This window comes from Carassius carassius, chromosome 47 (assembly GCF_963082965.1).
Source record: "Carassius carassius chromosome 47, fCarCar2.1, whole genome shotgun sequence".
Taxonomy (NCBI): domain Eukaryota; kingdom Metazoa; phylum Chordata; class Actinopteri; order Cypriniformes; family Cyprinidae; genus Carassius; species Carassius carassius.
Window position 1 is genome coordinate 14,848,518 of NC_081801.1, and position 26,146 is coordinate 14,874,663.

General features: G+C 40.4%; 1 protein-coding gene across 1 annotated transcript; it reads right to left on the bottom strand.

The window, feature by feature from the left end:
- Positions 1-26,146, bottom strand: LOC132130660 (pecanex-like protein 3). The gene is made up of 33 exons (XM_059542436.1): positions 24,210-26,146; positions 22,494-22,702; positions 20,617-20,722; positions 20,478-20,517; positions 20,275-20,373; positions 17,347-19,065; positions 16,307-16,606; positions 16,170-16,227; positions 15,941-16,094; positions 15,556-15,867; positions 15,357-15,389; positions 15,107-15,278; positions 14,910-15,020; positions 14,627-14,718; positions 14,435-14,544; positions 14,229-14,334; positions 14,053-14,145; positions 13,692-13,842; positions 13,467-13,611; positions 13,118-13,295; positions 12,490-12,598; positions 12,087-12,216; positions 11,910-11,968; positions 11,601-11,816; positions 9,326-9,579; positions 9,011-9,241; positions 7,917-8,020; positions 5,227-5,374; positions 3,435-3,665; positions 3,069-3,343; positions 2,822-2,988; positions 2,324-2,712; positions 1-287 (listed from the first exon to the last, which is right to left on the bottom strand). Exons 1-33 carry the CDS (start codon positions 24,360-24,362, stop codon positions 126-128), a joined length of 6,816 nt encoding a protein of 2,271 aa, XP_059398419.1. The 5' UTR covers positions 24,363-26,146; the 3' UTR covers positions 1-125.

The window sequence follows — 26,146 nt, forward strand, 5'->3', positions numbered from 1 at the left end:
TGACTGAAGATGCTTTAATTATAAAAAAGGTTGATAAGGTCAGCTCGACTTCCTCCTAGCTCGCTCTCTGGATGGCGAGGATGATCATGGGCTGATCCCAGCTGTACTAGTCGTGCTGTGCAGGCTCAGCGGAGGTGCTCAAGTAAAGGCAGCTCTGTAGACTCCTCCCGTGCACTGGGCGGGTCTGATGATGTAAGGGGCAAGGTCTCAGAGGGTATGACTGCCCCCGTTGGATCCAGTGTTGGGCTGACATCAGAGGGCAGGACGGGGAGGGGAGGCTGCAAAGGCTAGGAAAACAGAATAAATAAATAAATGGGTTATTAATATTAATGTGTGACCCTGAAAGAGCCAAAAATACATAATCTATTTTTCTTGTGTCAAATCTTTTTTAGAATATTAAGTAAAGATCATGTTCGAAGAAGATATTTTGAGCTTAAAACTAATTTAAACTTAATTTTTGATAAGTAACACGCATTGCTAAGAATTCATTTTGACAACTTCAAAGGCACCCCCAGATTTCAGATTTTAAAATAGTTGTATCTCGCCAAAAATATAGTCTGATCCTAATAAATGATACATCAATTTGAAATAGTGGTCGACCGATATTGGTCTTTTGACAGCTGATGCCGATATCTTGGAAAGCAGAGGGGCCGATAGCCGATATAAAGCCGATGTGTGTGTACCGCATTTTCTGGACTATAAGTCACACTTTTTTTTCATAGTTTGGCTGGTCCTGCAACTTATAGTCAGGTGCGACTTATCAAAATTAATTTGACATGAACCAAGAAAAAACATTATCTTGCGGCTGTAAACGGTAATGTTTTCTCTTGGTTCTTGGTTCTAAATAAATGCAAAAATTGTTTTATTCATATTTAAGAAATTTGAAATCATTTGAAATTGATTAAAAAATAAATGTGTAAAATTAACACTTGTATTTTTCATAAATAAATATTTAATAAAAATATAATTAAAAAGGAAGTAACCACTGTAACCAACAGGATACTCAGTATTCTGGGAAGTTTGTGTGCATTGGGAATCATAGTTTTTCAAATAAAGCCAAGGTAACACTCATTTTACATACAGCACACAGTCCAAATGACGAATATGACACTGGGTGAATGCATTAAGCCCAGCATAATTTGAAATCACATTTAAAGTTTAAAGCATTCAATTAACACGGACCGACCGTCACACAGAGAACATGCGATCATGCTGGATAAAAATGCACACTTCACAAGATCTCACAGCTAGATTCGACTAAGTTTGCAAGGTTTGTTAAATTATTCATTAGTCATTCAAAGATTTGTTTAAATGAAATAAATGCGTATTTGCTTAATGCTAATGGAAAACGAGAAAGTATTATAATGTTTGCTTTTCTATTACTAATAATATAAAAGCAATCGTTATAATACTTTTTGTATACATTCATTCCTTTAACCGTTCTATCTGAATATTAGACAAAGTTCTATTCATATTAGATAGAAGTGTTAACAACGACAGTAAACAAGAGAGAGAGAGAGAGTGTGTGAGCACTGTGAGCTCAGACGCTGCCTTTCTCAGCGGCGTCAAAATAGAAGTCCAACCTCGAACACATCGGCCAAGCAGAAAAAAATATTGGCATCGGCCGATAAGTTAAAAATGTCAAAGTATCGGCCGATATATCGGCCTTGGTGATATATCGGTCAACCACTAATTTGAAAGCTTATTTATTCAGCTTTCAGATGATGTATAAATCTAATTTTCAAAAAACTGACACTTAAGTCCGTTTAGATTTTTAAATGTTTATATGAAGTTTCTCGTGCTCACCAAAGCTGCATTCATTTTATTAAAAAGACAGTATAAACTGTACAAAATATTCCAACTTAAAATAATGGTTTGCCATTTCAATACATTTTAAAATGTAGTTACATCCGTGACAGCAAAGCTTCAGTGTCACGAGATCCTTCAGAAATCATTCTGATATGCTGATTTGCCATTCAAAAAAAAAAATTCTTTAATTAGGATTCTTTGATAAATAAAAGGTCCAAAGAACAGCATTTATTTAAAAAATGTATTCAAAAAATATATATTTTTGTGACATTATACATCTTCAGTGTCAATTATGATTAATTTAATGTGACCCTGCTGACTAAAAGTGTTAAAGTATTGATTAAGATTTGTTCTTTATGATATCCAGACACCCTGACATTTTTAACTCTATGGCACTCAAAAAATAAGTTTAATTTAGAAATTAAAACATGTCCATCTTAGTAGATCTGTATTTAGGATATTGTATGCATTAATAGATCTGGGCAGAAAAACTGATGTAAGCATGCATCCTAACCTGTGTGCGTATGCTCTGTGATGCTGAGCCATCCCCTTCCATTACAGCAGGTCCGTTAAATCCTTTCCTCCCTGGAAGGCTCCATTTGCTGTACAGGGCCTCATAGGGCAGCCCGCTGCCCTGGCCCAGGCCCCTCTGAGATGCCCTGTGACTGGGGTTGTCCTGCAGGCTACTGGGGCAGAAGCGGTCTGCAAGGGGCAGGGCCACTGAACTACTGAAAGACAGCTGGGAGCTGGACAGGTGTTGCCCTAAAAGCCCATGGATGGAAGAGGTTCGGTGTAAGGAGCTAACCAGCCCTGCATCCATCCTGCCCTCTGATTGGCTGAGTAGGGCAAGTGTGAGGGGCTGGGGATGCAGCGGCCAGGAAGGTCCAACTGGGTTGTCAGTCCCTTGAGAAAGGAAGAGAAAAGTGAAACTTACAGCCTGCACGCATCATTGCTTTATTGATTGGAGGTGGATGATGATACATTAACAGTACAAGAGAAGCATGTGTCGTACCCATCAAGGGCTGTACAGTAGTGGGATGAGGCTGAGTGATGCTGGACACTGTGTTCTGGGGAGGATGAGCTGCAGGGTTGTTACTGATGGAGGTAGAGCCGCCACCACAGTCTGAATCATCAATATTCCCCCCACTGTTACATCCAGCACCACATCCCTTCTGAAGCCTGAAGAGAACAGAGAGCATGTGAATAAAAAAAACTCTGAACACCTAAAATGTGCATAATGCAGGCTTGTGAAGCCTGACCTGTCCCAGCTGCTGATGAACCAGGTGTAAATGTTGTGGGGGCTGATGGGGCCTCCCCAGACTGAACGTAGCTGGACATGGGCCCCCGCGTAGGAGGTGGTGAGTGGGGAGACGTAGATGGGGTATCCAATAGGCTGGTCACAAGATGAGTTAATCATGTTCCTCAGGGCTTGCTTGGCATTCTGGATGCTACCGCGTTCAGGGTTCCGGTTCCGCAGGAAGACCAGCTCCTGCTGCTGTCCAGCCCATAGCCCGCGCACACACTCCCGGTTTACCTGAAAGAAGCAACAGAGAGATAATAGTTATGGCAATGTCACAATAAGATATACTGTACATGCCAATAAACAGGTTTCTGCAGCAAAGCACCTTGATGACTCTGAAGCTAAGGAAGCGTTTGTTCAGCATGATGATCTTGTACTCGTCACTGCCTTCATCCATAACATGGCGGAGAGCAAGCAGAGAAGGCATGTTAGCCAGAATAGCACTGCGCCAGACAGGATCGCCCTCATGAGAGATGAGCATCTTCTCTTCATTAGCAGTGATGGCATCGTACAGCACCACTGGGTCCTCATACTCATCAGGAGAGGTGAAGTGATCCTATGGAGTAAACAAGAGACAAAAAATTTGCTAATGAGAATCAAGTAATCCAGAGACCCGTTCTATAATTGCATCATCACCAGACTACTTTTACTTTATACTGCATGACGTTTACTGTAGCACACCAAAAGTCTATTTTAGTGCAAGCTAGTGTTGTCAAAAGACCTGGTACTTCGGTACCAAGTCGGTACTAAAAGAACTTAAATGTGACGGTACCAGGTTTCTTTAAGTACCGGTGGTACCGAGGTCCCGTTCAAACCCGGTTCATCGCTATGATTTCCGCGAAGCAGAAAACGAGGACCGAATCTCAAAATCCAGTCATGAAAATGAAACTTACATTTTAATATGGACAGTCATGGAATTTGTCAAAGTTAGCATAAATTAATCAAATCAAATCTCCATATGGACCAGTATTTGTAAATGTTAAGCCGCAAATGTTTCTTTGAAATATGAATCCGTGTTCTGCGCGTCTCTGTGTGAATTAATGAATGGCAGAGACGTGTGGGTTTGTTTACTACATAGACTGAAGCGCATGACGCTTGCAGTAATTTCAGCATCTGAGCTTCAGAGTTCTCTCTCCATCAAGCGATCTTTTCAGTTTCTCACACATGCAAAAGAGAGAGAGAGCGAGAGTCTTACCACGCTGAATCGACACGCTATATGTAAACTATTCTTTATTGTCTTTTCCTGTAATGGAGTTCATTTAGAACTATTCATATTCATTTTTGAAGACATACCGGTTTCTCCGGTAGTGGGCGGAGCTAATGAGCAAATGGCAATTTCATTGGCTGGCGCTGATTTAGTACCGTCCCTGTTTTGATTTCAGCAAATCAGTTTGACCGAACGCAGACAACGTGATTAATATTCATGAACCCAGCAGCTCATCAATTCATAGTGCATTGGATATACATTTGTATGATAGTAGAATTAGTAGTAGTATTATCTTTTAATAATAATTAATATGATCTATTACTATTTTTTTTTTTTTACAGAAACCATCAATGACCAAAAATATCTTAAGTATCACCACCAGTCTTAAGTTCAGTTAAAATGACAAATATGCATTCATTAGGCCTAAAAGTTAATTTTTACATTAAGGCATAGTGCTAGAAATATTACTATTATTATTTTTTTAAGAAATAAATCACAATATTTCTTCCATGTTTTAATTTTAATAGAAAATCCCTTTACCAGAAATAAAATGTGTTTAAATTTCATAAATTAAAAGACAAATTAAATTTGGGTGAAACTTGTTTACTGTTTTTCATAATTATATAACTTGTAGAAAAACTTTAAACACAATTGTAAATAAGTATAAAGAATGGCATTGGTTTTATTTTTAGTGCTAAATCTTTCTTTTTTAATTAGCATAATTTTGTGTTTTGCTTTGGTACCGAAATTGGTACCGAGAACCGTGGATTTTCACTGGTATCGGTATCGAATACTGAAATTTTGGTACCGTGACAACACTAGTGCAAGCTATGAAAATATCACTGTGTTACCCTAGAAACCTAATTAAAGTGTGATGTCAGTAGGGATGGAGGAATGCCATATGCTGTACCTGGTGCAGTTTGAGGGACATCCGTACACCTGGAGCCACCACCCTGTTCAGCAGGTCCATGTCTGCAAAAACCCACTCGTCTCTAGGAGAGGTGATACGAAAGTCGCCCTTGAACAGGGCATGAAGGCCGTAGAGAAAAGGCTCCCAGCTGACCGTATAAGAAAGAGAATCAGTGCATTTACTTCTACAACAAAATCCCACTCATTAAAAAAAAAAACAACAACAATGCAAGAAAATAATGCGTAAAGAGGTCATATGATGAGACAGCCGGTAAATTTTTTTTTTATATTTAAAGAATTTGTCACTGATGATTCAAGATTAAATTTTTAAGCAGTGTAGAGTAATGGGGTGTCAGAATTAATCATTGCAGCGATGCATCGCGATGCGGACGTAGACAATTCTGCATCGATGCAGTAATAGACCATAATCGATATAGCTTTTGACGACATTCGCATACGCGCTTGTCACGTGAGTATTAAAAAAAGGCACTATTTAAAAAATTTATGCTTGGCTTTTTACCTGCATATGGTACATGTGTGTGCTAGAGACAAATGCGACAGGCTTCATTGCACTGAATATGTGCTGTGAGACACATGCGCATTGCTTGACAGTGCTTCCATTCACTGTTATTTCAGTCTTTTACTTTAGATATGCTTTCATTTCTTACGTTTGGAATACAGTACATATTAGATGCACGAAACTCATGTACTGACAGACTTTCACATGCGCCTTGAGTTCGTTTGTTCTGAAGCTCGTGGCTGCTGTTAAATGCATTTGTATCTACTTTTATGATACGAAATAACTACGATTATCTGTAAACTTTCAATACTTAAAGCACTCCCTATTTATCACTTGTAATTGTCTTTCCACCCCCCTTTATTACTTTTTATTTGCTTGTATTTTTTGAAGCTATATTTACTTTTAATTCTTAACAATAAATAATTATATATTGATTAATTAACAATTATTTTAAAAAGTAGCCTGCTTATATAATTTAATAAAAATGCACTAAATAAATTACATATAATCGTGATGCATCATGATTTCGAATTTAATTGAATTGAATCGTTGACATGATAATCGTAATCTAATTGAACTTATGCATGGTTACTTCCTGGTTTTAGATAAGACAGCTCAGTCATTTCCAGTCAACTGTACTATGCCATAAGGGGAGCGCCCTTTGCTCGGTTTCTTTACATAATCCATTTACAATTTGGAATAAAGTTTTGTTCGTCTAAGATGTCCAAAAGTCAATGTATACCATTTCAGGAAGAATGTTAAATTTACAAGACAACTGATTAATAGTTGATTGACAGTGGCAACGGAATGAATCATCTGACGAGCCGATGTCAAAATAGAGCTGTGCATTAAGTGATTTAGACTAACAAAACTACAGAAGCAAGTCTGTGTTGGATAAAATTTAAACAATGTAGTTATTAAATTAAATCTAATCATTTAAAAATTATGAATGCATCATTTATTTGTTATAACCCATTTAATTTAACTAAGTATTTAAATAATTGAACATTATAGGCTGTTGTCTGGCCTTATTTATTTCTTTAAATCACAAGTGATAAATTCCTGCACTTGCTCTTCAGTGCGATAAAGTATTTTGTTACAATATTTATTTTATAATAAATCAAAAGATGTGAAAAAAACTAGGGTGTTGAAATAGAAACTTTAGCCAATGAGTGATCCTAAGCTGCCATCTCGTGGTTATAACGGTAATTTCATTTTCATCTTAAAAGTCTTTACTTTTTGCCCGAGACACGTTTTTGGCACATTTCATGTCCTCTTCATGAATTAGAAAGTTAAGCTTTAATAATGTAAATTTTACTGCACAATGTTGAGAAATAATAAATGCTTTACATTTTTATAAGATTTAAAAAATGTGTTCATGACTTTGAAGGCAAGAGACTTTCAAGAATTGAAATGATCAAGAATACCATTACGGTGTCATTTAAGAGATAAGCATAACTGCCTAAACAGTAACAAAAGTGTTTATTTGTCAGCAATTAATGTACAGTGTTGTGTCTGGGTACTTGGGATTACCAGACTTAAGATATAAGACACTTCCTCTTTCCCTATTTTTTTTTAGTCTCTTGAGATGTCAACACCATTCAAAATATAAAAAAATATGTTTAAAATGTAGCATCCTTTATCTTGGCATAATCTTGGTGAAAATCACACAAATCCCCCTGAAGGAGCATTTTAAAAAATCAGAACCTGTAATTTGTTAAAAAAAAAAAAAAAAAGTATGATAGTACGATACATCAGGGCTCGACAATAAGGACTGCCCAATGGCCAGGGGCCAGCCTGAAAGATGCTCAGGACAGTCGGTGGATTTGTCACTGGCCAACTGCTGCATCTTCATGTTTTTTAATTAAATAAAAAATTTTTGGTGTCACATAAGCTTATTTATTTTAATAAAAGATAACATAGGCCAAAAACAATGACAGCAACGATTTTTTATTTTATTTTTTTGGCAGGGCTAGTGAAAATGTTGGCAAGGCAAGTAAAAATTTGAACCACTGGTCCTTTACATAGTTTATATACCGCATAAAATTTGGGCATGCAGCAGTAGAAATACTATCTGTAAAATTGTTGCATGTGTGAATTGTGCATAACACATTTAAATAAAATAAGCTGTCAGCTTAAGCAAAAATGCTGTAAATGGTTTAATCCCTTACCTGGCTGACATGCTGTGTGAGGCAGTGCCCAGAGCTCGACGGCCCAGAATACACAACCCAAAACACAGTGTGACCAGAGGGGAATCCTTCTCACTCTCAACTGGCTGTAAAAGAAGACAAAACAAAATTAAAGCTGCAAGCAATGTTGAAAGGGCCCTCGCACCTGGATCCACCTCCACCCAGTGGCCTTAGGAAAACAGTGAATGCTGGGCAATATGCATTTAAAGTGTTAAATATAGGAGGAATATGTCAAAGTCATTTATATGTGCTAAACTTCCTGCTGCCAGTTGGTGGCTTTGTGACTATAACTGAATATTGGTATGCAGACTTCTTCAGGCCAAGAAGTTGATCAAATATGAAGTTTGGTGCAGATTGAGCAGGGTATGTAAGAGTTACTGTAAAGCATGACATATCTTCTTGCCAACAGGTGGCGCTATGATTTTAACTGAATATTGGCATGTAGACGTTTTCAGGCGAGGACTCTTATCAAATATGTGAAGTGTGGGGTAGATCTGACTTAAACAAAACAATTGATTTCCCATTGCAAACAGGTGGTATCAAACCCATATCAGATGTAAATTTTTACCAGTTCTGAGAGTGCAAAGTTCCTGAGTTTGAGCATGTTTATGGTACATTCAAACGGTGGTGTCAGCATTTACGCTTCTCATTTACTACGAATGGGTGACGTCATGCAAGGCCGAACTGAATTGTGGAACTGTCAGCGTGTCACTGGTCTAGCTTGCGGCAGAAGTTGAAAATCTCAACTTTAAGCGCCAATGAAGGCATCAGCCAATTAGATCGCCTTATGGAAATAGCCTAGCTCAGGCGCAAACCAACTGCAGTTCAATGAAATTGTCTGTTGTCACTATGACGACCATGTCAGTGGCAAGCTTCAGACATGCCCTCATGTGAATGTACCATTAGGCCCTTAAAAATGTGATTCCCTTTGGAGAATAATAATAATAATAAACAGAGCAATTCCAAGATACACAGTGAGTTACATTTTTGATTTCCTTCTACCCAAATCACAAGTCAGGAACATTCAGCAGCAAAGCATTAAAAAAAAAAGTGAGACAAGGCCATCTTTAAAATACCGTTTGTCTGCGGCTGTTGCAGTATTTAATCCACTCCAGGTACACCAGACAGAAGGAAGCTGGAGTGATGCCAGAAGCACGGTGGTCGTAGTCTTCATCTATGTTCAGATTAAAGGTGGGGTCACTATCCACGTAGGAAGGGCTGAGGCAAGGCCGCAACACTTCCTGCACTGTCTCATTGGCCAACCACTCCACCAGTTTGGGAGAGCGGGTCACATAGTAGATGATACTCTGTGGAAAAGAAACTTGGATCATTGCTATGCATCTCAAGGCAGTGCAGGTTTTATTTGAGTCGCTTGTCTGAGAGGAGCTGACCTTGACATAATATGTGATGAGAATTTTGCGCAGGTCGAATACTTGAAGCATGGAAGCTGCATTGTTGTCGCTAATGCTGTAGCCCTCCAGGACGTATTTGGTGGCGGCTACCTCCCAAGCCAACCAGCGCTGACCAAAGGCCGCATTAAAGGAGAGCATGTGGGGGAGATGACCTGGCTCACAGCAGCAACAGCCTTCATCTTCCTCCACCCCTTCAGTGATCGCCTCCACCTCCCTCTGCTGGCAATATGTTCCTGAAAACACGGTTCCACACACAAAAAAAGAATGAAGTGTGGGAAAAAAATTGTTCAAGCCAAATGATTTGCAGCTAAACATGAAACTATAAAGTATCTGAAAGCATTTTATGCACCAAAATTATTCATATTATTCAACTTCTCTGTCAAATTATATACCAAGTGTTTTCTTGCCACACAAATAAAAATGACAATGATGATGAAGTCTTTGAATTAGTCACTGCAATATAATATTTCCGATTCAGTGTAAATCATGCTTTTTGACGTCTCAATGCTGGAATACGCTACTTGACTTTTGGAGGATATCAAACACATTATTAATCATTTGTCATGTGCCTCCTAGCAACAAAGCACATTTCTGCACAAGTTTGTTGTGTTCAGAATGACTTAAAGGTCAGGTAATGTGTGACCCTCAGTCATTTAGTGTTTTTCACTCTAATCATTTACAAAGTTGGCAAGTTTATGACACCTAGTCCTGGTTTCACAGACAGGGCTTAGGTTAAGACATGATTAGGCCATATTTCAAATAGGACAATTAAGTGTCTTTTATAAACATGCCTTAGAAAAATAACACTACTCATGTGCATCTTGAGACAAAACAATAGCCGTGTTTCCACTATCGAGCTTAAACCGGGCGTGCTAGTGCCAGTCGCGTTTCCGCTGTCAGTTCCGGGGCTTCCTCGGGGCCAACGGCCAGGGTTTTTTGGCCCGACGAAAACCTTGGGCCAAAGCGGGCCAGCTGGGGCTAGAGGAGGGGTTATGAACAAAGGCGGAGTTTCTCCGCGTCTAGAGAGCTCAGCACTGCGGATCATTTCAGAGAGATAACAGCTTTAACAACGGTATTAAAGACTTTTTAAAATAAGTTGAGCTCAAAACTCACTCTTAGTTAGCAGCAAGTGTTTGAAATAACTTGATCCGATGTGGATTACAATCACTAAACAAGGCAGAAATATTTATAAGCGATGTAAAAGACTAGGCACGCTAAACATTAACGTTACCATAGTAAACATGGTAAATATGACCGCTTGGATAAATTAGACGTCAGTTTCTTATTCTATCATAATTGTGTATTTATTAAGTAACATTTTATCTGTCGTCTTGTTTCGTGAGTTTAGCTCCACGTTGCATATCATCAAAATATAATAATGATTTTTGTTCGGGAGCTTTTATAAAAATAGAGAGTCTGCGCTGCCGGTCATTTTAGAAAGATAACAGCTTTAACACCAGCATTAAACACTTTTTTAAATAAGTCAAGCTCAAAACTCACTTTCAGTCAGCAGCGAGTGTTTGAAATAACTTGATCCAATGTGGATTGTAATCACCATACAAGGCAGAAATATTTATAAGCGATGTAAAAGACTATGCACGCTGGGAATTAACATTACCATAGTAAACATGGTAAATATGACCGCTTGAAGAAATCAGACGTCATCTTCTTATTCTCTATCACAATTGTGTATTGATTTAGTAACATATCTGTCACAAGCCTCGTCTCAAGAGTTTAGCTCCACGTAGCCTATCATAAAAATATAATAATGTTTTTGTTCGGGAGCTTTTATAAAAAATATATTATCATTCATTCTAAAGTGATTCTTAGTTTTCTGATAACTTCTCTTTGTTGGTGAAATGATGAGGTTACGTGACGTTTTTCGGAGAGGCTTGTAAAGGGCGTGTTTTAGTGACACGCAGCGGAGCTTCAGGCTCCACTGTGGAAACCCTGCGGTATTCTGGCCTCGGTGCTACTGGCCCGAGGCTATGAGCCCCACCTGGCCCACTTTAAGCCCTGGCTCAAACTGGCCCGACAGTGGAAATGCGGCTAATGGTACTGACATATTTTAAGATATATCAGTGCAATTTTCTTTCAGGTAAAACAGCCCAGACATGCATTTTAGTCTGGGACTAGGCTTAAGCCTTGTCTGTGAAACCGGGGGCTTGTGTTTTAAAATCTGTTTTAAAAGTAATGTATTGTGTTCTAGTGTTTAGTGGTGCAATTTGTTCCATTCCCTCTCCTGTTGGCTTACCTCTGAACTCCAAGCCTCTGAGCTGGAAAGTGACGAGGCCGTTGCCGATCTCAATGATGTGTACGAGAGCATTGAGGTAGTCGGATGCCAGGATGAAGCAGTCTCCAGTGCTGTAGTTTCCCCAGCGGCCCAGCAGAAGGTCCCCACACAGCGAGTGCTGCAAAGAACGTGTCAGATGCTCGTAGAAGATAGAGTTCAAGTTGTTGTCATCAGCACCTATCCAAGCATTAAATAAAGGGGAGAATTAGATACATTACATAACATTAGATAGATGAAAGATCTGTATTACTCCGATACAATATCACGTACCAGGGTTACGGTCCAGCTGTGTGGCCAGACGTGTGTTGGAGTGATCCACTCGTTTGGTGCTGAAGGATAAAATGGTATTTAAAGGTTCAAGTCACATCTTCAAACATTTTCAGCTAAGACTGAATTAGCAAAACAAACAAGGCAGCTGACTTCTGCTCGAGATTTTTGAAGGCTTACTTGTAATCTCGCTCCCAAAACTTCACAGGCCGGGTGTATGAAGTAACAAAAACAGCACTGCCCAACACAGGGTTGAGAGGAGTGGAAAAAAGAGCTGAAAACACAGCTTGCACAAACAGCATGGCTGAGTCTGAGAGCAAAACCGGAGTTAAGGGGCATGCTGAATGTGGGGGAAAAAAAACTTAATATATAAATTTATAGGGATGGACAAAAAGCAACTGAACCAAGAGTGAAAACTGCCTAAAAGAGCCGAGGAGGAACATGTGGGCCCAGAGCAAAACCAATTGTACAGCTGTTCTATTGAAAAAGGGCAGCATTCCCATTGGGCACAAATTAAGAAGAACAGGCAAAGTTATAAGATTAGCATTCAGGACTGTGTATGAGTAACGGTGGAAAAGGATACGGGGAACGGCGAATGGCTGAGCGAAGGCGTGGAAAGCAGAACCCCATGTGATCTGCCAAGGTGCAATGTAGGTCAGCACAAAACGCAGCTTATACAGCAGATCCCACAGCTGCTCACATACAGGAGAGATGACAGCAACATCAGTCTTCATCTTTTTGCTTGACAAACCCACACTCCAGTTAGAGTATAAGTTACAAAATACATTCAATTCAAACCTTTAAAAATGCCACATTAATAGCAGATATAGATTATGTATCAATATCCTAAACGTGAATATTTTGATCCATTTAGAATCAAGTGAAGATAAAAAGGTTTTTATAATGGTGAAAACCTAGAACATGATATGCATATAATAAATGAAAGAAAGAAAGGCATTCAGCATTAAAACAAAACATGGGTAAATGATGATTCAGTTTTCATTTTGAGGTGGGGGGGGGGGTCACTTTACCTTAAATTTTGATCAAATACATTGTGCTAATTTCAAGAAAAATGTAAATATCTGTCCAAACATGCACTTTTAAATGGTAGTGTATATATACAGAAGTCTTCAGAATGGTGGAAATGGTCATGTCACAAGTGCTGAAATTGGGCCTCCTAAAGGCATCAAGAGATTCAGATGTGGACAGACCTTGCTGAAGAGGATGGACATGCAGTAGTAGTCGAGGAGGAAGGTCTGTGAAAAACGTGGGTAGTCGAATTGGAAGAAGAGGGCGGTGAAGCACAGAGTGACATACTGCTGAGACGGGACACAGAAGGACGTACGAAGCAGCTTCATTCCAGCCACTGAGATGAATAGAGCACGGCCACTAAAGAAACAAATAAAAAAGATGTCACTGATCACTGTCTGAAATCTAAAGTCTGAGATCACGTGGAAAACCCTGAATTCAAAATCTTCCAAAACAACGAGTAACATCAGCTAGTGTTGTGCTTTACTCTACACTAGGAATCTTGAGGATTCTGGAAGTTCATGTTCTTACTAGGCTCCAGGTTTGTCATGGTTTTGGCTGACAGTGTGAGCTTCAGTTGTGAGGGAGTTGAGAACTACAGCTGGGTAGATGAAATACTTCTCCACACACTGCAGCCATGCATACAGCTTCTCAAACCACATGAGCTGAGCCGCATCTGAGACAGAGAGAGATCATTCCATCACACTTGTTCAGAATTTCAGACATTAATTTGTCCGTGTAGTTTTGACCACTTACCTCGGACCTCAAACTGGCTGTATTCTCTGGAGCGCAGCACAGGGTGGGCCAAGCAGAACCAGGGCAGCTGTTTGCGTAGCTGAGGCAGGAGGTAGTGTGTGGAGAACCCCACCACCCCAGCCAAGATGTACAGGACGAAACTGAGAGCAGGCTGAAAAGGGGTGCAGGAAACATTAAAACCACCACAATTTACAAAAAACAAACAAAAAAACACAACTTTTTTAGGGAAATTAGATTAGCAACAATGTATTTGACTGTCCACCTTTACAAGACTAGAAATTATGTTCAGTCCTTGGATGATGACTAGTTCTATCAATGAGACTATTTACAATCAAAATCACATTCTTGGCAGCCTACTGACCTGCAGAGCAATAAAGACGGTGCTGGCACTAATGGCGAAGGTGATAATGGCCATAAGAGGGCACATGACCAGATCTGAGTGAAGAGTCTCTTTCTGCATAGTCAGAAGGGAGCCATTTAAAAACCACTGGAACACCTATTTACTGAAATATAAATGCAAATGGAGAATTCTTTTACCACAGAATTGCGCAATTTCTCTGGAAGAGGGTCTTTAATCTCTATTGGGGGCTCTTCCGGTGTTCGGCTCTCCAGCTCTGGGAAGAACTTGGAGCGGATCAGAGACCTGCTTGCAGAACAGTGTAAAAAAACAAAAAAAAAACAGACCATTAGCTGCTGGGTGTAGTAAGATGACTGGAAAATCATGAATGTGTGGTAACGCTGACCAGAGGATGGTCGGGTCACTGCTTTGCCTGCTCAGATGATAGGACAAGGCCAGGAGGAGCCCACAGAACACAGAGAAGAGCACCGGGACATGTGCCTCTCCCCACGGAGCCTACACAAACACATACAATGAGTAAAGGAGGCACCAATAAACACAATTTTACTGTGAAAGAGACAAACAGATTCCAACTTACATTGATGGCACCAAGACAAAATCCATAGACCAGAGCCGCCACCAATATACTGCGCAACAGACTATAGACTGAAGACAGGGGGCTTGTGGTTGCTGAAACACAAATGACAAGACATCACATTTGTAGTGCAAAGATGTACAGTTGTTTGCCAGCTCCCATGGAAATCAAATCCATGACTTTGGGGTAGCAAGAATCATGCTGTACCAGTTGAGCAGGACCATCATAACTATAGCTTTTGTAAAGTGTTACTAGTAACATTAGTGACGTATAACGCATGTCTCACCAGTTCCACCAAAAATGTGCATGTCCACCTGTTCAAACAAACACATGAGGAACGTGTTGACCTGAGGTAGAAGCCCAAACAGGAAGATGATGGGAAAACAGAGGGTGAACACTGTAAAGGAAAACATATGAATTATTGCATTATATTATGCACACCTCAGTTAAGAAACAGCACTGGCTTTGAGTTAGTGAGCGGACCTATGAGCATGTCCCTAGCGCAGAGCAGAAATTGGGCGGAGAAGAAGGTGACCCCATAGAGGGTGAAAGGCAGCATACTGTCTGAGTGGCCAACCAGGTCAAATATCAAGATCAGCACACAACACAAGCAGAAATACACTGGTCGGCTGTACACGATGATCCAGTTATGGCCCTGCAATGAAGACCACAAATGAGTTTGATTTCAGCTAGGCAGATCCAAGTAAAGACAGACAAACAGTCATATACTCACATGCATCGGAGATGCCGCATCAGGCTGCACACTCTGAAATGGACCAGAAAAAAAGACTGATTAACATTAATACAAACATAACACCACTATCGGGACATGTGAATACCTTACAAGATCAAGAGATGCCAACACCTGAAAACACAGATAACAAATGCTAAAACAAACACAAAGAGACCATTTTAAAAATGCTCACACTAACCTTTAACAAAGAGTACTGACAGCTGGCAATGACTAGGCAGAACTGGAAGACCCAGATGTCCCTAAAGAAGCCCTGGAATAGTAACAGGAAGCCAAGGAATGCCACTAAGCTGGCCAACACCACCGCAAACACATTCTCCATTATGCGTCGGTTCCTGTCCAGTAGGGCTAGCAAAGCAAGCCTGTCATAACGAACTCTTAGCCATTTCCCCGGCAGCACCCAGAAACGGTAATAATGTTTAGGCTTGGCCTTTTCCTCGATCATCAGTGTGTTCTCTTGGGATTCATGAGGGGACTCATGGTCTAGGTCAAACTACAGAGAAAATAGTCAAAACAGGATTGTAATGGAGCATGTGTATTGATGATTTTAAATAGTTAAGCCTCACCTCTGGCATATCCAGAGGCACCCTGCGGACCTGCATGCCCTGGAGGACCACCGGCCTTGGCTGCAGCATAGACAGCACTGGCGCCAACTCCTGCACATCAGTGGAGGTAAAGCTAGAGGACTGTGACTGTCGCTCTCGCTCTCGCTCCCGCTCCCTATGCCAAGAAAAAGGGGTCAAACACTGGGAGACTGGTGAATATCACCCCAGTGGTAAAAGTTTTAAGACTTACTGGAATGGGTCCTCATATCCTCCACCAGCAGGTCCAAAAGTATAAGACCTCTTTACTCCTGAAATGAGATCACTTTAATGAAAAAAACAAAAAAAACAACCACACCTAAGCCGTAATTAAATTAGTGTCTTATTTACCACTCTCATCATAAAAGTAGTGCACAGCACCCTCTGTGGTGTCATCAAAGGTGGATGCCTCATGAACACCGCTTCGGGGCAGCAGCAGCAAGGATGAGGCAGCGAAGTGCAAAGCAGAGGGGAGTGTTCGTGTGCGAGAATGAGAGGAAGTCCGGACTCTCTGAAGGTCTTGAAGACTTGGAGGAGAGCCCATGGCAGAAGGGGGCGGGGTGGGGTTACTACCAGCATTATGACGCCTGCGAATGGCCTGCGTCCTTTTTACACTGCTCACAGAGTCACGCTTACTACCCTCCTCTGGGGCTGCATGGGCAAAAAGCAACAAGGCAACCGTTTTAATAAGAAAATTTTTTTTAATATTCACTACAGCAGAAACGAGTTAATTCAAATAATTATTAAACAATAACAAAGGAAAACAATAATATTAAAATAAATAATAACAAACAAAAAATACATTTACATGTGTGGTATCATGAGGACCTCACATAGAATGTGGAGAAAAAAAAATTGTGAATTAAACCAATTAAAAAATTTTGAAGTATGGAAAAAAGAACACCACCACAAATCACAAAATTAATCCAGGCTCTAAATACAAATTATTATAAGAATAGTTCAACCAAAAATGAAAATGTGATGTTTATCTGATATCCCCAGGGCATCCAAGATGTAGGTGACTTTGTTTCTTCTGTAGAACACAAACCAAGATTTTTAACTCAAACCGTCAAATCAAGGCTAAAACATATGATTAAAAAAATAAATGCAGCTCACTGCAGCTCATGACGATACATTGATGTGTAAAGACAAACCGGTATGTCGCGGGCCACAGGGTTTAATTTGGTTTTGTGTATTTTTTTGTTGTTGTTTGTTTTGTTTTATGTTTTAGCTGTGATTCCAGTCCACTTACATTATAAGACTGAGTCTGTCTTGGTTTGTGTTCTACTGTAGAAACAAAGTCACCTACATATCGGGGGTAAGCAGATAAACATCAAGTTTTCATTTTTGGATGAACTTTCTCTTTAAGAATGAATTTGTTCGCTCTTTACCTCCTCCTACTGCCCCCTCTTCTAGCAGCTCTCCTGCCCTCCAGCCTGTCTGGTTCCCAGCCCAGGAGCCTCCAAGAGAGTCTAGTCTATGGTGGGCCCTTGAGAAGCCCTCTGAGTGCAGTGTCCGAGCCTCCAGATCTGATTTAGAGATGGTGAGTGGACGTGGGGCAGGAGCAGAAGAAAGAGGTAAAGGTAGCATAGTAGACGCAAGAGTCTCTGTGTTGTTGGAGCCTCCACCGGCACCATCCATGCTTAGCACTCTGGCATGAGTCTTGGCACTAGCTGTGCTGGCTGAGCGCTGAGCACTGCGAGAATGGGAGGGTCCCACTGTGTCAGGGTCCTCCCCCTCTCCAGGGCTAGGTAGTTGAGGGGGGACGGGTTGGGAAGTGATGCCGGTATTCGTTAGATCAGGGTAGTAGCAGGAGGTAGAGGAGCTAGAATCATCATCTTCATCATCGTCTTCATCGTCAGAGCTGAAGTGGTGTTGGGATCCTAGACTAGAACCTGCACTCATGTCACTGCCATCATCTTCATCGCTGGAGTCCTCAAACAAGCTCTCACTGTAGGCTTTGGCACCTAGCCGGCTGCGTACAGGGATGTAGTCTCTGTGTTGCCCACGGTTTTGGTGCCGGCGGTAGGAGCCACAGTCGAAACTGCTACTGCCAGCAGTGCCTCGTTTACGGGGAGCTTTCCTGCGACCGGGTCGGTGACCTATACTGCCGCCGGCACGCAGCAGCTTCAGATCTTTAGGTCGCACCACTTGCTGCTGCGCTTGCAGAGATGGTGGCTCTGCTAGGAGGTAGGAAGGGGCAGAGACCGGCAGAGCTGGCTCTGAGCAGACCAAGCCCAGTGCCAACCCTGACGATACAGAGCTGGCCTGGCGTGGAGGAGGAAGAGGGGGTATGGGGATGCCACCATCAAGATCGCAGGTCTCCGAAGGCCCACTGCTAGACAGTGATGAGTCCAAGGAGGGCTGTGCAATGTCTGTAAGCAAAGGGGGAAGGTCCTCCCCCTCCACCAGAGTTCTGTCCAGGCCCTGCCCAGAGGAGAGCTCTTTGGAGGGTGAGCGTAACAGCACGCTGTCTGATAGGTCATCCGTGTCACTACCGCCCTGGATTACATCTCCTGGCTGCTGATAGGGGCCTTTACCTTGATGCAATGCTGTGAAAGGAGCATTAGACCCAGGTTTATGCGTCTGGCCCACTGAAGGGCTCTCAAGCTGGGTTGAGTCAGTTTTCTCACTGCGGTAGCTACTGACCGTACTAAGAGTCTCTCTGTCCGTGGCAGCTCCACCTCCACTGTAGCAGCTGTCAGTGGAGCCTGCAGCAAGGGCAATCCCGGTGCGGCTGCCTGGGTGCTCAGCACCAGGGGCAAAAGTCACTGGGTCAAGGCCCAAACCCAGCAAGTTCTCGCTTAGCTCCTCACTCAAGCTACTCTTGATGAGAGGGCTGAGAGGAGCATCTCCCAGACTCTCAGACTCAGCTGAAGGTCCAAGGCGGGAGTAGCCTCTTAGACCCTCCCCATCGGGGTTCCTCTGAGACAGCTGCTCCACACCCCCATTATCCACATGGTCCTTCTCATTTCCATCTTCTTGGCTGGATGGGGATGGTGGGATGGAAGGACAGTTTGTTGGGTGCAGGTTACTAAACCCTCCCGACAATACATCACCCACACCAATTAGCCCTCTGTAATCCCCAGCCATGCAGGATAGTGCCACACCTGGAACGACAAAAAACGTGCAGTTACTACTAGGGCTGGGCAATATATCAAATATTAGTGATAATATCGCTAATATCTGCTCTACATGACTCTATTACACAAACTCTAATGAGTGTGGTTGCCAGATAACATGAGTTCAAATCCCTGAATCAGAGCTTCGCTGTTACATAGATGCATTTTCTTCCTGATGTTTTGCTTATCACTGTATTGTTAGCGATTATGGTCGCTTTATGAATGCAATGCGATGTTGTGTGAATAGAGAAACATAGGCTATGGCAATGTGGAATTAACTATTAGGATTTTCACTGTTATAATATTTTTCATTTGTTTTACCAATTTTTTATAATATAGACAGAGTATATATATATATATATATATATATAACACCTATGTGCTTCAGCAAATAGCTCTCCATCTGAGAGGGTTTTTAATGCCAGTGGGAACGTTTTATGCCACAGAACTTCTCTTAAACCAGAGACAGAAGACAGACAGACTTGTGTTCTTAGCTAAAAACTAAGTGTAAATTGTGAATTGCATGCACTAAAAAGTTGACAAAATGCGCTTTCTGTACTTTTTCACTACTTGAGTAACATATACATGTGCTCATTTAATAAAAAGCAGTAAGTGATCACTTAGTCTAGAATTTTTTTATTATTTAAATGCAAATGCAAACAGAGATATATATTGAATATCGTAAAAAATTTGACAATAGAGATGTTTAGAGGTACTTGCAGCTAAATTTACCAATTATGATATTTCACCAATTCATTGATTTTTAAGCTAATAATTTATTCAGTTAACCTAATTTATAATATTTTATTAATTAGAACGATTAAATTAAACCAAGCTTGTGGTCCAATGTGCAGAAGCAGGGTTTAAAACAAATTATTGGAAAAGTCTTCTGTACAGCACCAGAGTTTTGTCTTTTTTTCACCGGAAGATTACAACATTTTGACTAAATGTAAAAAGTATAATAAAACATACACAGACAAAGCATTCACAATAAGATACATAACATGCATTTACAAAATATATAAGGTGAATGTTCATTTCATACCAATTTTAAAATATTTTTGGAATTGTGAATTGGGTTTTAAAAACAAAGGCTGCTGAAAAAGTGGGTGGCCATCTTCGCACTCTGAATTAGAAGTCTAAGGAACAGTCCTATTCAGCTCTAATGTAGTGCATCTGTAAAGGGGCTGTTCTTACTAGTGTTGTCCTGAGAGTTGTGTCGAAGGACATCTCTATGTGCAGAGGTCACCATCACATTACTACTGCCTTGCTCCTCCTGCATGAGCTCTTTAATATCTGGAATTTAAAAAAACATAAGAATTGAAATGTAAGCAACCCAGTTCATGTTAAACTATTTGGTTTAGTTCATTGAAAAAAGCAACAGTAACAACACAATGTACCCTTGGAGCCTCCAGGGTCTTCAAGCTGTGGTAAAAATTCCTGGGCAAAAGAACCGTAAGGGAGTCAAAGGAAATTCCTACGAGTGAAGAACAATAATGCTTATGGACATGCAATGTTTGGCATTAACAATATCCTCACCGACACCTGGTTTAATCCAAACAGCGAGTGCTGAGAACTGCAGCGTACAGGAGGGGTGGAGTTCACCTTTCGGAACACTGTCATTTCCACACCCACACCACTGTCCCTGTAGGCACAGGCATATCAACATGAGCTAAAACTGACAAGAGCGGAGCGACTGCTTGACGCCACCAACAGCTGTTCACCAACAACAAATCCCTAAAGAATGTCTGTCTCAGTAGCATGATGCTTTAAAGGGTTAGTTCACCCAGATAGCAAATTTATGTAATTAATAACTTACCCTCATGTTGTTTCAAACCCGTAAGACCTCCGTTTATCTTTGGAACACAGTTTAAGATATTTTAGATTTTGTCCGAGAGCTCTCAGTCCCTCCATTGAAGCTGTGTGTATGGTCGACTGTCCATGTACAGAAAGTAAGAAAAACATCATCAAAGTAGTCCATGTGACATCAGAGGGTCAGTTAGAATTTTTTGAAGCATCGAAAATACATTTTGGTCCAAATATAGCAAAAACGACAACTTTATTCAGCATTGTCTTCTCTTCCGTGTCTGTTGGGAGAGAGAGTTCAAATCAAAGCAGTCTGGGTATCCGGTTCGCGAATGAATCATTCAGTTCACCAAATCGAACTGAATCGTTTTAAACGGTTCGCATCTCTAATACGCATTAATCCACAAATGACTTAAGCTGTTAACTTTTTTAATGTGGCTGACACTCCCTCTGAGTTCAAACAAACCAATATCCCGGAGTAATTCATGTACTCAAACAGTACACTGACTGAACTGCTGTGAAGAGAGAACTGAAGATGAACACCAAGCCGAGCCAGATAACGAACAAAACATTGACTCGTTCACAAGTCAAGAACCGTTTCTGTCAGACGCGTCCGATTCGTGAACCGAGGAGCTGATACTGCGCATGTGTGATTCAGCGTGAAGCAGACCGACACACAGGGCGTCTGAACTGAACTGATTCTTTTGGTGATTGATTCTGAACTGATTTTGTGCTAGTGTTATGAGCGCGGGTAAACCGAAGGCTTGAATCAAGGGCAATCATCGCAAATGACGCCATTATACGTCGAGCGCAAAAGAACCGGTGAACTGTTTTCTTCAACCGGTTTATTGAATCGAACTGTCCGAAAGAACTACTGGTGATCCGAAAACCGATGCAACCGGTTCTTCACTCGTGAACGAGTCAGTCTATTGTTCATTATCTGGCTCGGCTCGGTGTTCATCTTCAGTTCTCTCTTCACAGCAGTTCAGTCAGTGTACTGTTTGAGTAAATGAATTACTCCGGGATATTGGTTTGTTTGAACTCAGAGGGAGTGTCAGCCACATAAAAAAAAAGTTAACAGCTTAAGTCATTTGTGGATTAATGCGTATTAGAGATGCGAATCGTTTAAAACGATTCAGTTCGATTTGGTGAACTGGATGATTCGTTCGCAAACCGGATATCCAGCTGCTTTGTTTTGAACTCTCTCTCACAACAGACACGGAAGAGAAGACAATGCTGAATAAAGTCGTCGTTTATGCTATTTTTGGATTTTTGATCCTTCAAAAAATTCTTACCGAACCTCTGATGTCACATGGACTACTTTGATGATGTTTTTCTTACCTTTCTGGACATGGACAGTATACCGTACACACAGTTTCAATGGAGGGACTGAGAGCTCTCGGACTAAATCTAAAATATCTTAAACTGTGTTCCAAAGATAAACGGAGGTTTTACGGGTTTGAAACAACATCAGGGTAAGTTATTAATTACATAAATTTGCTATCTGGGTGAACTAACCCTTTAATGCTCTACAAACTGATGCTGGCTACTTGAGGGAAAGAAAAGTGTCAATGTAGTTTGACAACAAATTATAGTAAGGTAAACGCTACCTGCGTTGGCTTCCATCATGAGCAACAGAGCCTTCCTCTCCTTCTTCCACTCTATTGGGGTCTGTGGTGAACGAGGCCTGCCTCTTCTCCACAATCTCACCCAGGTCAAACATGGCATGCAGTCGAAAATTCACTGCTTTTATGGCCATAAAGAAGGCCGCTATCACAGCACAGTACACACCAGCCACCACTAAACTGGCAGGAAGGGCCTAAAAGAATGAAAGTGGGAGAATCACATCAATGTGGTTGCAGATATTACAACCTCAATTTCATTTTAGACATTGCTTCTTATGTAGACCACAATGGACTTGTGCAATGAATCTGATTTCATAATGTTCTTGTGCAAGTCTCTTAACAGTATGCAAAATACAACTTTACCTCATGGTCAATGTATTCATTTGAGTTGTTTATGCTACGTCAGCATATAAGTGTATTTTCATAGTATATAAGAGTAATTAACAAATTATTAATACATTAATAAACATTTAAATGTAAATAAGACAGACACCATGCAACTGATCAAAACTCTATGCTTTCTTGTTGACAATTAAACATTATTATAAAACTGAATGAACGCTTTCTCTGATGACTAAAAGCTGTCAAGTACAATTAAATTTTTAACAGTCAACTTAGTAGTGTTACAGCAGCGGCAAGATGGAGGTTCAACTGATAGTGAAAGCACAAGTATTATGAGAGATGTCACAACATTTCATGTTTGTCCACATGCTTTGCTGTATTATCATCAACTGGTTGCCACTTACAAAACAATGGACACAAAGGAACATGTTCCTGAAGTCTGACATTTATTTAAAGTCCACGTAAAGGCAATTACGAGAATTGTTTCTAAGCACATTATAAATATATTTCTGAAAACAGATTACAAAGACTGTACACATATACATACATATATAGCCTATATATATATATATATATATATATATATATATATACACACACACACACTACTAAAGAAAGTTTGGGGTCAGTAAAGTTTTTGAAATAAGTCTCTAATGCTCCCCAAAGCTGCATTTATTAGTTAAGAAATACAGTAAATACAGTAAAATCAGTAACACTGTGAAATATTAGTACAATTTAAAATAACTTTTCTATATGAATACATTTTTAAATTCAGTTTATTCCTGTTGTGTCAAGTGAATTTTCATCAGTCATTACTCCAGTCTTAAAGCACTTCATGATCGTTATGAAATCATTCTAATATGCTGATTTGTTGCACAAGAAACATTTGATGTTCCTCAATGTCAGACAACAGTTTTTCAGATTTTCTTGACTTATTAAAAGTAAGGTATAAAACATTATAAATGTATTTACTGTCACTTTCAGTCAATTTAATGCATCCTTGATGAACAAAAGCATTAATATCTTAAAAATAAATAAACATGTCGTCACAATTTTTTGGATAGTAGTGTATACATTTTTATACTTTTAAAGTTTTACGTTGCTTTGGTGACTGTAACTACTTAGAAAAGACATTTCATAGAAAATATCACTTAAGTAGCTTCATAAATTCTGCTGACATGTGCAGCTGTCATGCGTCTTGACAAAGTTTCAGTCTCAACATCTTTCTAAAGTAATCATTAAGACCAGCAGGTAAGGAAAGTTTCTCAACATTAGTGACATTCCATCAGTATTACACACATTTTTCCAGAAACATGGCCTGGTGATGTTCTTTACCTGGGGAATAACTACAAAACTCACCATGTACAGAAGAAATGGGAAGGCCAAGAGGAATATCCAGAGGTAGAGATGAAAGCAGTTTGAGAAGGTACTCTGATGAGGGTCCACATACCATCCTCCGGTCAGAGAAGCCCACACTCCCTGCCGCAATATCTGAAGAGCCTGAGAGCCCATCTTATCGCTTCTGGGTGAGAAAACCCAGAGATCTTGTAGTTTCCCTGGTCAAAGTTTCTAGTGCAGTACTTCCATTGGGAACCTCAGGATGGACTTTTCTCAGACTGGTAATGAAAAAAATTAGCAGAAAGCGAGACGTTCCAAAACAACTTCAGACCTGTGTTCTTTTAGTATCAGGTTTGCTTGCATGCTCCTCCGGCAGACCCCTGTTTGTAGTGAAGTACATCAAGAGTTTTTGGCACAGCTGTGACCAAAGGGCTACATGAAAACATTCACCCTGAGGATTCATCAGAACTGCTTGGTTTGGTTTCTTTACGACTTTCCAGCACTTTAAACAAACACAATTCCAAAAATAAATGAGCTGTTCTGATGGCATAAGAACAATAGGCTATTTTGAACATGCTCATTTTAACCTGTCTGTGGCATGTTACTAAGGCATGAGATGGTTGTCTAAATTAAGATAAAGTAGCCTAACATGGGTTTTCTAGAAAATTCAAATAAGTATTCAGGTTTCGTTTAGGGTACGATTATATATTTATCTAAATTTAGAGATGATAATGGATATGTATAAGATCACTGAACACCTGCAATCTTCACACTATTATAGGCAAAGCAGAGAAAAGACAGGCAGTGAGTTTTAATATCTTCATTGGCTTTCTTTGCTTTTGTAACTACTGAAAATATGGTATACAGCTTCAGAGTCCTGAGAATTCAATTTCTAGTTTTTCTGAACATATCTGTAAACTTTCCCTTTCTCCAACAAGAGATATGCAAGTATAACACCATTTAGAGTCTTATATCTTAACTGACTGGTGATTTCTTTTAACCTACAGCCATCTCCAGGCCTAAAAAAATCATAATATTATCTCAACTTTCCCTCTATGGCAGTAGCTAATCTCTACAGCTGGAGGAGGAAAAACACTAAGCATCCTCTGTAAGCAATACTCATTTAAATAAAAGAACGCTGACAAATACCTCAGTGGATTTGGCTTTAAACCATACAATTTAACATGCTAACATACAGCTAATGTTAGCATTGGTATGATATGTTGCCTGAAGCAGCTCTGACATTATATTGAGCCTTACCAAATGACAGTAGAGAGATACATGTCCAGCAAATGGTTCAATAGCACTTCAATGGAAGCGTTAATGGGACGTGAATATTTTTAGAACTGTAAACAAACCGTGTGTTTCGACAGCAACAGCGCTAACGCTGAACGACAAAATTATAGCCTGAATCGACCTGTAATACATCAAAACCAAACAGACGGAACGCAAATATTATATTTAATCTATTTTCTCAGTTTCTCGACTGAATTCGAAGGATATCTCTCCTATTAGAGTTCAATATCACCTGCCACTCATTAGCCAAACCGCTAACATGCTACATGCAGTAGTGAGACACCTCTGACTTTGGCATAAGTGTTTTGTAGCGAAATTTTCTGATGTTAGTGCACTCTTCAACTCCGTCAACACTCCATGGTTTGACTCGACAGGGTCTGCGTTAATTCCCCCAGAACGAGAGCAGGAAAACCGCTGGACAGCGAAACTGAACGCGAGTTAGCATAGGCTAACGGCAGCACTGAGTGCTACCTCCTTATGTCGAAAATAAAAATACAAAAACTAACACAGAACGCAAAATGTCTCTACGCGGTTGCCACAGTTAAGTCCAGGGCCGCGGTGTAAAAACTCCAGCGAAAAAAAATCCCAGAATGTGAGCTCGCTAAGTTCCAGTGTCGAATCGCTTCATTCACACAGGTAGCGAACACCCACCTACAGGAAGA